Source organism: Rhineura floridana, chromosome 11 (assembly GCF_030035675.1).
Source record: "Rhineura floridana isolate rRhiFlo1 chromosome 11, rRhiFlo1.hap2, whole genome shotgun sequence".
Classification (NCBI taxonomy): Eukaryota; Metazoa; Chordata; class Lepidosauria; order Squamata; family Rhineuridae; genus Rhineura; species Rhineura floridana.
The window spans coordinates 36,242,192-36,258,772 of NC_084490.1; the positions used below are offsets into that span (position 1 = coordinate 36,242,192).

At 39.8% G+C, this 16,581-nt stretch overlaps 2 protein-coding genes across 4 annotated transcripts in view; one reads left to right on the forward strand and one right to left on the reverse strand.

The window, feature by feature from the left end:
• Window positions 1-16,581, reverse strand: part of LOC133365829 (olfactory receptor 6Y1-like) — a 54,072-nt gene that overhangs the window by 18,712 nt on the left and 18,779 nt on the right. The window lies entirely within an intron of this gene.
• LOC133367968 (olfactory receptor 1L6-like) lies at window positions 1,878-15,698 on the forward strand. The gene is made up of 4 exons (XM_061592055.1): window positions 1,878-2,791; window positions 4,960-4,972; window positions 14,504-14,562; window positions 14,717-15,698. The coding sequence occupies exons 1-4, from the start codon at window positions 1,878-1,880 to the stop codon at window positions 15,696-15,698; spliced, it is 1,968 nt and encodes a 655-aa protein (XP_061448039.1).

Consider the following 16,581-nt stretch of genomic DNA (forward strand, 5'->3'; position numbering starts at 1 on the left):
GGGTAATGTGATGTAAGGAAAGTTCTGGCTGTGGTGTTTGATCTGAAATGACTTGGTCACACATGCAAATCAACACATGATGCCCCTTTGCTGAGCACTTATGTGTGAATAAATCCAGTAGTGATAGCTATCAAAGTATTGGCTTTTCACATGAGTACACTAGATATCAGTAGCTGAATGTGTGAGCCACTCCTTTAAATGCATTTTAATTAAGGTGATTAATAGGCAAAAAACCTTGCACTAATAGGCAAAAAACCTTGCAGTTTAAGAACGTACCTATAGCCCACAGATATTTCTATCAAACTTTAAAAAGCAGGTAAATTGTGCAGCTATAGTGAATGCACCAGGGGAGCAGGAGACCTGACCTCATCTCTGGGATATTGGACTGCCCTTCAAATTTGTCAAAATGCAAACACAATTTGGGTTGGTCTTTCACAGTCCAATCCATTTGCTGTGTAGCTTGGAAGAATTTGGTAACATGTGCCTCTGTAAAAGTGTGAATGCCAAAGTTGTTCTGAATATTCCCCCATTGCAATTTGTGGAGCAAATGTTATGATTTGGGAGTAGGATATGTTTTATGTCCTGAAAATGGCACATCCATACCATACATTTGAAGCACCTTTAAAGCACCCCCCCCACAGGAACATCCACACAGACACATGAGAAACTTGGAAACTGTAGTTTACCCCTCACATAATTACAATTCCCAGCACCCTGAACAAATTACAGTGCATGAGATTCTTTGGGGGAAAGCATGTGCTTTAATTGTGTGTTAACTGTTCTTTAAATAAATGGTGTGACCTTAGATTGTGAGAATATTCACCTTCATGACTGAATGATGGTTTTCACCAACCTTAGTTCAACACTCTAACCTCTATACCATGGATGGGAAACTCATGGTCCTCCAAATATCATCAGACTCACATTCCCATTATTCCTCACCAATGGTCATTCTGGCTGGGGCTGAAGGAAGTTGGAGTCAACACCTGGAGAGCCACAGGTTCCTCACCCCTGCTCTACACAATCCTGGATTTTACATACTACTACTACTACTAGTACTAGTACTACTATTATTATATCCTGCCCTTCCTCCCAGTAGTGTTCATCTAGTGTTGAAATCTTCAAATGATGAACACTCATGAGTGTACCATCCTACAGATGTTATAGGAATCCATGATTTTTTTAAAAAAGTGTTAGTGGAATGAAGCTTATATATGTCTGGCAATTACATAGTGGCATATCATTAGATACAGGTCTTAAGGTATTATGGCTCTGTTTCCCTCCTTTCCTCCAATGAGCCCCGAATTGCATGTGAACATTAGAACAACCCTACAAAGTAATTTAGGCCAAGAGACAGTGGTCGGCAAAGAGCAACCCACTCATCTACATGCAATTTGACCCATGAACAGGGATTGTACCCTAGGCATTCTGCATCCAAGCCCAATTCTCTAGTCTTGCCACCACACTGGCTTTCTATAAAAGAAACTCATGAAGTGGTATAAAATAGGAGAAAAATCTGAATTTATTTAAAAAATTATTTTGACTTATATCCAATGGCGTGCTACAGATTGACAGCCCCCATCTTCCACTCCCTGCATCCACCTCCAAAAGCGGGGGGTTTTTTTAAAAAAATCTTTCAACCTGTGGAACCACATTTTGGTAGGGGGTGCAGATGGGGGTAGAATGAACAGAAGTACTTTTCATTTATGCAGCAAGATCTTTGGAGGCAAGCCTCTGAATTTCTTGTGCCATATGTCCTCCTAATGTAATTCCTATTCTTTCATTTACTCTGCATTGCATTTTTTATCATTAAAAACATTATTAATATGTTAGCAGGATTTTACTTCCTCTTGGTCCTGCAGGTCATTGGATCAGGCATGGAACTGGAAAACTACACCAGAGTCCAGGAGTTTGTTCTCCTCGGTTTCCCCACTGCCATGGAATTTCAGATACTGCTCTTTGTAATATTCCTTGTCATCTACATTCTGACCCTCCTGGAGAACATTGTAATCATCACTCTGATCAGGACAAACATCCATCTCCAAAAGCCTATGTACTTTTTCCTTAGTCATCTCTCTTTCCTGGAGACCTGGTACATTTCCGTGACTGTTCCCAAACTCCTGGTTAACTTCCTAGCAAAGAACAAAAGCATTTCCTTTGAAGGCTGCATGGCCCAGCTCTACTTCTTCATATCTCTAGTCTGTGCTGAGTGTGTCCTCTTGGCTGTCATGGCTTATGATCGCTACGTCGCCATCTGCAACCCGCTGCGCTACACCATCATTATGAATGCCCGGCTCTGCCTGCAGCTAGCTGTGGGATCATGGCTTATTGGTTTCCTAATCTCGATGCTGAAGGTCTTTTTCATTTCCCGCTTGAATTTATGTGGACCTAATATCATCAACCATTTCTTCTGTGACATCTCACCTTTGCTCAACCTGTCCTGCACAGACCAAACTGTGGCTGAGATGGTAGATTTTGTATTTGCCCTCATTATCCTCATAATCCCCCTGTCTGTCACTATTGGCTCCTATGTGTGCATTATAGGGACCATTTTGCGTATCCCCACAGCCCAGGGAAAAAGAAAAGCCTTTTCCACCTGTGCCTCACACCTCACTGTAGTTGTTATTTTCTACTCAGCAACACTGTTCATGTATGCCCGGCCAAGGAGAATCCATTCTTTTAATCTCAATAAACTTGTGTCCGTTATATACACTATTGTCACTCCCATGCTGAATCCATGCATTTACTGCCTAAGGAATCAAGATGTCAAGGAAGCCTTGAAAAAGCTTTTTTGCAACTTGAATGCTGACAGCATGATTACCTCTAGTGACCATTAGATTCACATGGGACAGATAAAAATCCTGGAATTTACCTATCAAGTATAAAGTATAAGAAGCAACTCACAAATATAGATCAGACCTCAGATCAAATCCTTTCATCATCTTTATGAGTTTATTATTATTTATTATCTTTATGAGAGCGATTCTCATGTGGACACTTGCTCACAGTGTTTCAAGATTATCCCAGGACTGATATATATGTTATCCAGTTTATATATTGGGAAAACTGGATTGGTTCCAGAGGATTGATGAAAATGTGTATAGACAGAGACTGTCACCTAGGTATGAACAAAAATGTAACTATACACAACATTTAAATTTGATTCAGTTCTTACAACTGTGACTCCATGTTAATGTTATGTCATATCATATCATGTCAAATTGAGTAGTTAACCACTCAGTTAACACTGAACAGTTAACTCAGTTTTGTTATGGCATTCTTTCTCTCTCTCTCCCCCAATGCTGAAAATTCACATTAGAAAGCAAATTCAACTTAGGATATCATGCTTGATAAGGTTTTTTGTTTATTTTAGAATATATATATAAATGTTTTACACAGCTGGTATTAACTGCTGTCAGTTTTGTGTAGAGTGATGTTTTAAATTTGTTTTTATGTATTTTTGTCATTGTTAGCCACCCTAGGTGCCCTTTGAGAACAGGGTATATGAAAATTTCAAGCAACATTTGAAATAGCAACATTTAAAAACGTTACCACCTCTTAGTTCTGAGATTAGCAAGTGGAGAAAAATGAGAAATTTCATTTTCTAAATAATAATTTGTTTGTTTTCCTTGAGGAATTAAAGTGTTGTTTTTAAATGTTGGGTGTAGCAGTATGCTCTATTGAGTCCATTAGATTTCAGTTATGTACTGAATCTGAAATCGCAATGTATAAGATGGATATTCACTAATAGGCAAAAAACCTTGTGATTTAAGAATGTACCTATTGCCAACAGATATTTCTATCAAACTTTAAAAAGCAGGGAAATTGGGCAGCTATAGTGAATGCACCAGGGGAACAGGAGACCTGACCTCCTGTCTGTGATATTGGACGGCCCTACAATGTTGTCAAAATGCAAACACAGTTTGGGTTGATCTTTCATAGTCCAATCTACTTCCTGTGTAGCTTGGAAAAATTTGGTAAGATGTGCCTCTGAGCATATGGTGAGTGGTGGCAACATCTCCCATCTCCAAAGATGGAGAAATACTTTTTTGTATGTTTGTTGGTGTTCTTCTTACTTTGTTTCTTTCCTGTGTTATTATTGTTTCTACAGAGAATCGAACCTAGAAAATTTTATTTCCCTCATTATTCATCCTAGAAACGTGTGTCAAATTTATTTTTATTAATTTCAAAACCTTTTTATTGGTCAATGTCATATGATGAAGACAGCTTTTTGTGTTTCAACTTGGAGGTTATGTTCTACCTCTATTTTGGGTGCATTAACAGTTGAATCTGAAACTGCAGTTTGATGTAAAATCAGACTGATTACATTATGTTGCTCCTTCAGCAATGACTTTAGCTGTTGGAAAAAACAGACTTAGCCTGCCCAAGATGCATGTTTTCAGCCTGCTATGTTTAAACCACTTCATTTAAGGCAAGGTGGGCACAGTCAATTAAAAACATAGAGCACACCTAGAATTTTGCTGGAATATATTTCACCTCCCACTGTTTTATCTTGTGCAAACTGAGGTCCACTGGAGACTATTCTGCAGAATAGTCAGTGCCATTATTCCACAATTATTTTTGGGGGTTTTTTAGTATAGATTTTACGAAGTGTTGCTGTACTTCACATATTCACAGAAATAGAAACAAAAGAAAATGACTTCCTATAGGAAACTTCACTAAAATTGCAGAGTAAAGCAGACATATTTGAAGTGACTAACTGAACTATATCAACTGTCTTAATAATGTTGCTTCCTCCCTGCTAAAATAATATAAGCACAGCACATGTCTTCTTTCTATTATTTGGGCTGAGTGCAGGTGCTGCCACCACTCATCATATGCTCAGAAGCACGTTACCAAATTCTTCCAAGCTACACAGGAAGTGTATTGGACTGTGAAAGACCAATCCAAATTGTGTTTGCTTTTTGACAACTTTGTAGGGCAGTACAATACCTCAGAGAGGAGGTCAGGTGTCCTGCTCTCCTGGTACATTCACTCTAGCTGCCCAATTTCCCTGCTTTTTAAAGTTTGATAGAAATATCTGTGGGCTATAGGTACATTCTAAAACTCCAAGGTTTTTTTTTTTTGCCTGTTAGTGAATTTCCCTGCTTTTTAGTCCTGAAGGTAAGAAATGGGATCCTGTGCAAGTTTGCTGAGAATGCATTGATCATTTGCATGCTTATTGAATTCAGTAGGATTTACTCCCCTGCAATCATGCTTAGGATAGGTGAAACTGACCACAGGGCATGGAGAAGGGAGGAGGCGGAGGAGGGAGGGGACGAAGGGGAGGGGAGCAGGCAGAAGAGGGAGGGGAGGAGAAGAGTAGGTTTGGTCATTTGCATGTTTATTGCATTCAGTGGGATTTACTCCTGTGCAATCATGCTTAGGATAGGTAAAACTGACTATGGGGAGGGAGGGAGAACTGGAGTGGGCAGGGAAGGAGGAAGAAGGAAGAGAGGAAGGGAGGAAGAAGGAGAGGAAAGGGGAAGGAGGGGAAAGGCAGGTCTGACCATTTGACTGCTTATTAAGTTCAATGGGATTTTTTCCTATGGAATCATGGTAAAAATAGGTAAAAGTGACCATGGGAGCAGAGGAGGGGGGAGGGGAGAGGAGCGGGAATGAGAAAGGGAGGGGAGGGGAAGTCTGGTTATATGCATGCTTATTGAATTCAGTGGTATTTACTCCTGTGCAATCATGCTTAAGATAGGTAAAACTGACCATGAGGAGGAGGAGGGGGAGAGTGAGGGGAAAAGGGGGGAGGAGATTGGGTGGGTGGGCACTGGGCAGAGGGGAAGCCCCTTTCCTTTCCAAAAAGAAAACATTGTGAACAGTATCATTGCTTTTCAGCGTTTCCCTCACCTTTTTATTGTACAGCAGGCACATGAAGCCTTCCACACAAATTTAAACCAAAGCTGTCCCTAGCCACATTCACACGAGACTATTTCACTTGAGGCAGTCATGGCTTCTCTCAAAGAATCTTGGGAGGAATAGTTAGTGAAAGGTGCTGAGAATTGCTAGGAAGTGCCCTGTTTCCCTCACAGAATGTCTGTCAGAGTGGCTGACTGTTAAACCACTCTGGTCACTGGAGCTCTGTCAGTGGAATGGGAGTCTTCTCTCAGCACCCTTTACAAATTACACTTCCCAGGATTCTCTGTGGGAAGCCACGACTGTCTCAAGTGAAATCAAAGTCTGGTGTGGGTGTGGCCCCCTGATATGGCAAACCCAGGAGCTGTCAATCTGGCTTTTAGAACACGGACAGTTGGTTCTTACTGAGCATGCCCAACATTATCACTGAGTTCAAGTCAAATTTTCTTAAATTAATTAGAAATCAGCCAGGCATTTTTTAAACCTTTAAACTGCAGTAGATGAAGGTCATAGTTTGGGGCAAGGTCAGTATCAGGGTTACAGGTACCCTGTGAACATGGCTGATTTTTAATGAATTTCTACAGATTATGAGAACTCTGACAGAAAAAAGTCCAAAAGGGACCTGGGTTTTTTTTCTTTCTTTTTAGACTTTGAATTCTCAATTCTCTCTGATTGTTCTGTGTATCACCATGAAAATTGAGAGAGTTATTAAGCAAGCGTTTCTGAGTTCAGTACTATAGGTCTTGTAAGGTTTTATTTTGAAATGAGCTTATGGGAAGCATCAGAATGGCACAGGGGGTATTTTCAATTTAACACTGCGGAATGTGAAACATCCACGCTGGCTATAGTATACAGCCACTCTTGTGGCTGTATAATCAATGACAAATACTAAGACACTCAAACAAAGTGATGGGCCTTACATGGGTGTAATTGTCTTGTTTAAATGTAGCCATTTTGTTTTAACACATATTGATGTATAAATGTTATGTTGAAAATAGTATGGTTCTTTATTGTACATTGTGGGACAGGAAATAGCTACCGCCACACCCCTTGTTTTTCTTTTTTTTCTCTTTGTGGTTGCAAAGAAGCACTAGTAACATTGCAAGTATCCTAGTAGGAGGAACAGTAGTGTCCCATGATCAAGAGATTCAGAATACTGCATGGATGAATGGATGGATAGACAGATAGACAACTAGATGAATAGCAACAGCTCCACACAGGTTCAAAAGGAAGGTGTACTATTTTATTTATTAATTTGGTATATTTCTATGCCACCCTTCATCACATATAACCTCAGGGTGAACATAAAATGTATAATTAAAACTAGAGAACACAATATAACAAATTGAAATCAGTCGTGACATGTGTACCAAACCAACAGCAGAAAACAGTCCCTAATTAGGCAACACTAATGAACTGGTTCCCAAAACCATAGTGAAGAGAGATGTCTTCAGATGGTGATGAAACACAGGCAATGTAGCCATATTTCTGATGGGAGGGGTTTTCATAGCTGAGATGCCATGACAGAAAAGGCCCTATCTCGAGTCATTGCCCAATGTAGCACAGTTACTGGTAGGATAGAGATTCTGCACCTTTCTTTAAACTTAAGGGCTACACCAGACTACAGGTATATTGTGGCCATATTCTGCAATATGCTTGTGACACACTAATAGGCTCCATCAGCACTATTCACTTAAAGCAGTATCATACCACCTTAACCAGTCATGACTTCCACCAAAGAATCCTGCCAACTGTAGTTAAGGTTGCTGAGAGTTGTTAGCAGATCCATATTCCCCTCACACAGAGTTCTCTAGAAGAGGGATTGATTGTTAAACCACTCTGGGGATTGGCTGAAGGGTGGCATGATGGAGTCATGAACCCATCCAACAACAGCAAGAAATACTGAATGCCTCATTCATATACTTTGTATCTGATGTTTATAGTAATAGATGAAATGCAAAGAACGGATCCTGTGAGCAACAGGAGTGTGGTACTTTTCAAATGAATAGATGTGATATGTCAGATCAGCCCAAACCTATCATTTGAACTGCCTCTTAGAAAACTGGCAGAGTATATGGGATGGTTATATAAATCCCTTGACAATATGGCTGGCAAAGTGCTATGCAGCTGTGTCCACAGGTGGGGCCAAATATGTGTTGTGAATCATCTTTGGCCAGAGAGTGGGTAGAAATGCAAACATCCATACGTGGTGATGACAGATGAGGCACAACACAGTGGTATCCCATCAAATCAATGGTGTCAATATCATAACATGCATACTGCTAGCCAGCCACACAATCATAGGCCAAGTTTCAGGATCAGGTGACTGACAAATGTAATTAATAAATGAATCTGAAGGAGAAAAGCACAGGATTGTTATCCAATGTAGGACAATGCTGCTACACTCATTTAAGCCAGACTGGAGCTGCCAGAAACTCCACTCAGCCCAGAATAGCTATTGGCTTTGGACTGCAATCACAGCTTCTTATACTTCCACAGAGGAGCTCTAGGTTTGATTATCCCTCCCCCAACCTTTCAGACTCACAACAACCTCATAATGTAGGGCAGGTTGAAAAATAGTGACTGGATCAAGATCTGGTTGTATATAGACTATGCAATCTAAATGAAGGGTTGGACAGGATTGTGCCTGCTAGCCCTGTAGACAAGCTGCTGGCACAGATATAGGCTTGTGACTACCTGCACAGGTCCGCCAGTGGGTTTCATGTCTGAGCAGGGATTTGAGTCCATGTCTCTCTGGCTTGAGGTCAACATTCGTATCACTTCGCCAACTTGCCATATAACTGACAGTGGAAAGGATTTGAATATGACAGAGCAAATGAGCATCATTAAAATTATTTACTTCAGAGATGGGGAACCTGTGGCCCTCCAGATGTTATGGGACTCTAGCTCCCATCAGCCTCAGCCAGCGTGACCAATAGTCAGGGGTGATAGGAGCTAGAGTCCAACAACATCTGAAAGGTAACAGAATCACCACCCTTGCTTTACATTCTTTTTGCCTCATGTGAAGGGCATTGGCCAAGTTCAGTAGTCATCTAGAAGAACTCCCAAAAGGGATTTGGGGTGGGGGCCACTCAGGAGGCCACAGCCCCACACAGGGGTCCAAGGCTGGCCATCACCCACACAGATTGAATTGGGGCCTAACCACAACATCCCATAACAGGGTGGGCCCCTGATGAACCCCTAGTGGTTCTACCAGCTGGAGGAATGAGGAGGGACCATCAGACACAGGTGGATTGCTCAATCATGTGATCATTGCACTATGCCATGCCAACCCCACTTATTACTGTAACTAAAGGACAATAAAGTTGTGACCTTGTTTTTCCTGAACCTATCTCCAGTGGGTTATTGACTCCTGGCCACTCACCACATGCACATTGAGTGCAAAAAGAGCTGTAGATCAGGGATAAGAATCTTGAATTCTGAACTTACAAGGTGTTGACCATGTAAGTGGGCAATGATCTGAATTTCTTAAAAGTAAATTCATGCTTTAGAAGAGTCTAAACTGCAGTAGTGCCTTGTGTGCAAATTCCATGTTCTGAACAGGTGTAATAATAAAGCAAAACACTATACTGTGATCCTGTCAATTACATTTACAGAGGCATTCTGCCAAGCAGTCTCTGAGTAAAGAAAGCAAACTTTTAGCTCCCTTGATAATTTTGTGGGCATGATAACTCATTCTTATACAGCTAGGCAGTTCAAGCAGGCACATTGCTCTTCCTGAAAACTCTGATGATTTTAGTAAGGTCGTGCAGATTTCTCATCACAACTCCTTACTGGAGTAGCCAGTTTTCTATCAGATGCAGTTCCCAAGTTGGGGGAAATTAAGCTAAATTGACTTCACTTCTTTTTTATATCGGAGTTTGATTTGCTCAAAATATATATTAAATAAAAGTACTGTTCCAGCATATAAGGCAACATTCATTGGAGTTCATCTGCAGATCAGGTAAAGGGCATCTGTTATTTTCTTTCTTTCTTTCTTTCTTTCTTTCTTTCTTTCTTTCTTTCTTTCTTTCTTTCTTTCGTCTTATTTTGTTTATTCCACTTTAGAAAATTTAAAATATCATCTTACATTAGTTCTGGCAGTTAAAAAAATGATGATTAAGGATAGATGTATTTTAATTATGGCAGTTTATATTTCAATGTCTGTGGGTGGTCTTTTTTTTGTATTTTCTAAACCACTTTCCTTCCATCATTATTATTAATCTTATGATTAATAATAATGATGGAAGGAAAGATGGAAGGATATGAAGATTTATTGAAGTAACGATGAAATGGGAAACTCACAAATTAGCCCCAATCCAGTTAGGTACTTAATCTTCATGCAAGTGTTTCTGCATGCAGAGTGACGCTTTTGAAAGCATCCCCCAAATAGCACTGATTCCACCTTGTCATCAGAACCTATTTTTTAAAAAATCAGTGGTAAATACAGTTGCAAATGTGAGGCAGTATACAAAGCAAGGTTACTGTCTGGAGGAAAATGTGTGCTGATCCTTCAGTACTCTCGATTCGAGTCAATACCTATCTCTGTCTGAATCGTTATCAGTATGTCTTCAAATGTGACTTCTCACATCTCTGGAAGGCACTGCAGAAATTAAGGCCTTCTTACCCTCTACTTATGAAAATGGTTTGTTCTCTACCCAACTTCTTCTACTCTTGTGTAGTGATAAATGGTTATGTTGCAGAAATGTGGCAGAAATACTGTAACTGCAAGTAATAACACAGAAAAAGTTATGCAGTGAGGTGGGGGGAAGGAGCCTCACATTTCAGAAAATAGCTGTTCTACTGAATTTCATTACATTTCTTAGTTCCAACTTTTACAGTTCTGAAAGATTTTTTTAATTTCCCCAACAATTGTGATATGCCCCTAGACTGATCGATCGAACGATCTGTCTGTCTGTCTAGAGATTCAAACTTGAATACACTTGAATCTGAGACAAAATGTATGTTATGACTTGATCGCATTTTGATGCTTATCTATCTATCTATCTATCTATCTATCTATCTATCTATCTATCTATCTATCTATCTATCTATCTATCTATCTATCTATCTATCTATCTATCTATCTATCTATCATCTATAATGAATTTTCATACAGAAAAATAAACATGATCAAATTTGGCAACTTTCACATGAACAACTGGTACTCATAAAAATTAAACCAAATTAATTAGCAGAGGTGAGAAGAATTCTTCTTATCATTATTATTATTGTTTTTTTCTTAGAAAACTATTGGCATGGCATTAAAGGTATCCATGCCAAAATGCTGGAGAACAACCTCCTTTCAGATTTATTTATTCATTACAGTTGTTAATCACCTCATAATTTATGTTCTTTGGGTGATGTACAATTCAAAGATAATTTTAAATTTCCATGACCAGAGACTTGGAAGGCTCATCTATGACTGAACAACACAAGTTTACAAGAACAAAACTGCAGAAATGCCTACTCAGAAATAAGTCCACCTGAAGTCACTGGGAGTTACTCCCAAATAAGTGTGTATGGGACTGCAACCTTCAGTAGGACTGCAACATTAAAGTTCAATTTCTCCTCTGCTTTCCACATGACACATATCTAGTCGTGTACTGGCCCCAGGTGTCTCCGTCCTGATAGTTTTTTGAGAGGTGGATCTCGGAGGGGGGGTCCCTTCCCTTCAGCCTGCGCAGGAAGTGTCTGGTGGAGGTTGTCACTTGCTGTTCGTCCCACTTGCTGGGCTGCAGGAGTTGCTAGTGTGCAGCAAGCCTCTAAGGCAGGAAAGGACAGGTAGGAAGGAGAAAGGCTTTTCCTTGCACACCTAAGGAGAAGGAAGAAGCACAGCTGCTACTGCAAGAGTGAGCGCTCACCCCATTAGCTTCATGGCCTAACTCAGTCAATCAAGATGTGCCCTGCCAAGCAGTAGCACCACCAATGCCGGTGCCTTTTCCTTCTCCCAAGGTGCAAAGTGCAAGTGAAAGCATATCTCCTTCCCACTCCTTCCTTGCCCCCTCAGAGGCCTGTCGGCCACCCACAATTCCTCCTTCCAGCCCAGCAAGTGTGGCAAGAGCAGCACTGGCAAGCAGGTGGGGCATGCAAGGGAAGGGGACACGATGACCCATGTGGAGGCCATTTGTCAGCATGCATGTCTACTCAGAAGTAAGTCCCAGTGAGTTTAATAGGACTTGCTCTCAAGTAAGAGATTATAGGATTGTAGCACTGGAAGTTCTGTTCAGTTCCAGGAACCTTTGCATGAATTCTTAACCTTATTTCACAATGTCTAGAGTTGAGGGTTCTTTAAATATAAAAAAGTCATATTAAAAATTTAAGATAGAATTCTATCTTTAGTGGTAGGCCATCTTTAAATCAATTTATTTAGGACTGAGGGTAATTTTTTTTAAGTAGACATGCAGTATGGAATACTATGCACACTCTTCTGGAAATAAGCCCCATTGAACATAGTAGGACTTACTTTTGAGCAATTTAAAAACAAAACAAAATTTCTCTATCAGTGCACAAGAAAAATACACTTATAATGAATTAAAAGTAACCAGAACAAAGGTAAAACTGACCTAATACTGGGCTAGAAAAAATTTCATGTCTTTTGTCTGTAATCTTTCTTAATGGATTTTAAATAACTCTACATTATTTTGTAGGCATTTTTGGGGGGGGGGCTTTGAAGTTTCAATAGTACAGATGGGCTAATGAAAGTTACCACTTTTTGTGTGTAATGCATTATGAAGAAGTTTCACAGTGTGGATAAGTGTTAAATAAGCACATAAATGTACGGAGACTGATTTGGGGCCATATGTTTTGAATTTTCATGCAATCATTTGTGTGATTCTTTTTTTTTCTGGAAGAAGAATCACACTTTACACTTGGGGGGGGGGGCTTTGACAAGCCAATAATAAAACCTGTTTAAGTACCTTAGATACAAAAACACAAACTATGTCCCAATAACTGTATTGATACTTGCAAATATATCCTTCCATATTCAGCTGTAACCTTAAGCCTACAAGCTAAAGGTGGAAGTAAAGCTGTGGAGACTGATGGTTCTGATGTCTGACATTGGAGCCACCAGTCTCCATTGAAGTAAAGATGTATTTGAATATTTTTCTGTGTGTTCCTATGCCACAAATTTGTAATGAAATCACCCAAGCATTCTTCTTATGGTAGTTTAATGTTTATTCGCTAATAGGCAGAAAACCTTGCGGTTTAAGAACGTACCTATAGCCAACACATATTTCTATCAAACTTTAAAAAGCAGGGAAATTGGACAGCTATAGTGAATGCACCAGGGGAGCAGGAGACCTGACCTCCTCTCTGAGATATTGGACTGTCCTACAAATTTGTCAAAATGGCCTATGTGGTCCTGCATCCTGTTTCTACAGTGGTCAACCAGATGCCTATGGAAAGCCCATAAGCAGGACGTGAGCGCAAGATAACTCTACCCTCCTCCAGTTTCCAGCAACTGATGTTCAGAAGCATACTGCCTCTAACAGTGGAGGTGGAACATATTCATCAGGGTTCGTAGAAATTGATAGCATCAAACATGAATTTGTGCAATTCTGTTTTAAAGCATCTTTAAGGTGCTCCAAGAGTCTATGTTGTTTCTGGTGTTGTTCTGCAAGTAGAACACATTTATTTATTTATTATACTTGTATACCGCCCCATAGCCGAAGCTCTCTGGGTGGTTTACAGTAACTAAAAACAAATACAATTTAAAATACATCTTTTAAAAAACAATTTAAAACACAATTTAAAAATTTAAAACAATTTTATTTGCATATAGTCCCCCTATTCTATTGTTATATTGCAAAGTGTAAAACAAATGAAAGATGCCTTTTACATACAGAAAAGCAGCTTTGAATCCAGCCCGTTATTTATACATTTGGACTTTACCATGTGCTTCCTGTTCACCAGTTCACCAGGTCAAATTGCAAACTATGTTTTAAACCTGTCCAGGTCTTCATTACATTTGCTGGTAGAAGATGAGGCTGCCAAACAATTGGATATACTGTGTGGACACACAGAAAGTGGAAAGGGGTGTAGCTGTAAGGGGCTGTGGCCACGACTGTCCTGGAGGAACCCTGCACTTCTGAATTTGCCACTACACTACTGGACATATATTGTGTGATGAAAGCAGAGGTAAAACATATTACTAAGAACTACATGAGGTGTTACTCTTACATTGATATATGCTTTTAAAATAACTGGTTTTTCAGTATCTCCAAAAGCATCCAAGGCTTTGTGTGAAATATAATGTGGTAAAAACCTTCCTTAAAGAGTGGCATATGACATCTGTGCTGATGGCCCATCTCAGATTAAGACCATTACAAGGAACCAGCATTCTGAATTTTAATCTTGATCAGAATCAGTTCTTTGATACCATCCCCTCACCTTCTCTACTGACAAATTATATTCTAATAGTAACATCTGACCAACTAAATGTATTTTCACCAAATGAGCACAGGGGCTGGTGACTCAGCAGAAAACATGTGAGGGATTTTTGGCCCTAAAATTTAGTCCAAAATAATTGAAAGAGATGAGAGTGGTTTTCTGTAAATTTTCCAACTCTTAGAAAATCACACCGTCATGAAATTAAAAACTAAGGAATAATCTGGTCTTTTTTTCCTTTCTAAAGCCCAACATAATTTTGTTGCTTAATCAGATTCACCTCAAGCTGAGCTACAATGCTTCAGAGTAAAACATATAACAATTATTCTGAAAAGGGGCATCTCATCTCTGTGACTGCCAAAGCAAGGAAGATGCCTAATTTGTACCTAACACAGTTTGCAACATGCCTGTTTTCCTTTTTCTACCTTCATCCTTTCTATTTTCTTTTCCATTGCTGTAGATCTATGGACTATAAGAATAAGAGTGAGGTCCGGGAATTCATCTTACTTGGCTTTCCAACCACCATGGAACTACAAGTCCTTCTATTTGTGGTGTTCCTTATAGCCTACATCCTGACACTGCTGGAGAACACAATTATCATTATTGTGATAAAAATCAACCCTCTGCTTAACAAACCCATGTATTTCTTCCTCAGCAACCTCTCCTTCCTGGAGACATGGTACATCTGTGTTATCATCCCAAAGCTGTTGGTCAACTTCCTGGTGGAAAAGAAGACCATCTCATTTGAAGGGTGCATGACACAGCTCTACTTTTTCAGCTCCCTCCTATGTACAGAATGTGTTCTTCTGGCTGTAATGGCATATGATAGATATGTGGCCATCTGTAACCCACTGCGCTATCCTACTGTTATGACCCAGCACCTCTGTATGCAGCTAGCAGTAGGCTCATGGCTAATTGGCTTCTCGGCCTCAATGCTGAAGGTTGTCTTTATATCTCGCCTACCTTTCTGTGGCCCTAACATCATCAACCACTTCTTCTGTGACATTTCACCCTTGCTAAACATGGCTTGTGAGGATATGACAGTGGCTGAAATAGTGGACTTTGTAGTGGCCTTGATAGTTCTGTCTGTCCCACTCTCAGTTACTATAATTTCCTATTTGTTTATCATAGGCACCATTTTGCGTATTCCCACTGTCCGGGGCCGGAAGAAGGCCTTCTCTACTTGTGCCTCTCACCTCACTGTGGTCACCATCTATTTCTCAACCACTCTCTTCATGTATGCACGACCAAAGAGGATCCAGCCTTACAATCTCAACAAATTGGTTTCTGTTATATACACCATTGTCACTCCAATGCTGAACCCTTTCATCTACTGTCTGAGAAATCAAGAAGTCAAGGGAGCTTTAAAGAAAGCTTTATGTAGCAGAAGTGCCCTCCCCAAAATCTCAGTGCCACTCACTAATGCTGAATGGGTCAGATAGTTTGTTTTTGTTTTTCCTGAGAAATATCCCTGGACCTTTTCAAGTTTCTCATTCATTTGCTGGAAGATGTTTGTGTGTGTGTGTGTGTGTAAGACAGAGAGAGAGTGTGTGAGAGTGAGAACATTTTCTGATAGCATTTTCAATATATTTTGATGTCTGAGGCAGAATTTCGGAATATTCTCCCTCCTGTAATAGAGATTCAATCATTTCAATTTTGATAAGAAGCCAATGAATATTCAAACTTTAATGACAATGAATATGCTCATATCCATGTTTAAGTGGTGTGAAAATGGCAAATAGTAACCCTTTGTCAGTCCACCAGACTTGAATAGCTCAGCACAGACAGTCACTGTTTTATTTTTGTATCCCAGAGCTAGCTCTCCCCACCTGTCAGTTCAGGAACTTCCATGTGTGATCACTCACTTTATATGTGGTGAGGTTCTACTGCATTTTAGGGATAAGTAGATCTCCTTCATTTAGATCCTTTATGTTTTTATGAGTATATTCTGCCCTGTGTTCCTCTCTTGATGAATTCTGGTTTATGTAGGAGCCTCTTTCTGTGGTTTCCGAACATGGAGCCAGTATCATCAGTAGAGGACAGAGCTAGTAGGAAAAGGGATGGAGGAGAAATTTGTATAGTCACCATTTTAAAGCAAACAGACCTAATTATCTGGTCCTGGACTTCTATGCAGGTTAGAACACAATTATCAAATAAATTAGACACTTTTCTGAATTTAGCAATACAGTCTGAATTTAGCAATACAGTCTCAGAAGTTTTTTGTTTGTTTGTTTTAAAAAGCATACGAAAATGTGTATTTTAGGAAATATGTAACTGTACATTGCTACATCATGATACAGAAAGATTATTAGTACAACCAGTCAC

Coding starts and splice junctions, on each gene's coding strand:
- LOC133367968 (XM_061592055.1), top strand. CDS start 1,878: ATGGAACTGGAAAACTACACCAGAGTCCAGGAGTTTGTTCTCCTCGGT. Junction 14,563..14,716: donor CTGAGCTACAATGCTTCAGA/GTAAAACATATA, acceptor CCATTGCTGTAG/ATCTATGGACTATAAGAATA.